The 351-nt window shown below is 44.7% G+C and overlaps 1 protein-coding gene across 1 annotated transcript in view; it reads left to right on the plus strand.

Annotated features, from left to right (window-relative positions):
* The window catches only part of LOC119585531, an 8,246-nt gene that overhangs the window by 970 nt on the left and 6,925 nt on the right, over positions 1–351 (plus strand). The window contains exon 3 of the mRNA XM_037934156.1: positions 181–318. Within this exon, the coding sequence (XP_037790084.1) occupies positions 181–318 (138 nt within the window). The remainder of the gene's footprint in view (positions 1–180; positions 319–351) is intronic.

Below are 351 nucleotides of genomic sequence, written 5' to 3' on the forward strand. Positions count from 1 at the left end.
TAATCATATGTATTTACAAAGTCTGCCTCCAGTATTTCCATGTAAATAATGTTCCTGCAACGGTCGTATCGTACCATTGCTAGAGACATCACGAGCTAAGAGAAACCCTCAAACAAATGTAACCACATGCTAAGACGACTTAGATATGGACAGAATTGTATATTTTTATTCCTGTTCCAGGCGGACGTGTTGGGCTCATGTGAGGTCCATTACGAAAAGAAAGGCTTAAAGACGATGACCTGGCGTGACCTCACTCAGTGCTCGCATTTTACGTCGGAGATGGTTCTGGGCGCGCATAGTCTTCCTCTTCTCCATCTCGTAAGTTGGGGCATTCACTGGTGGATTAGTCGC

This window comes from Penaeus monodon, chromosome 20 (assembly GCF_015228065.2).
Source record: "Penaeus monodon isolate SGIC_2016 chromosome 20, NSTDA_Pmon_1, whole genome shotgun sequence".
NCBI lineage: Eukaryota > Metazoa > Arthropoda > Malacostraca > Decapoda > Penaeidae > Penaeus > Penaeus monodon.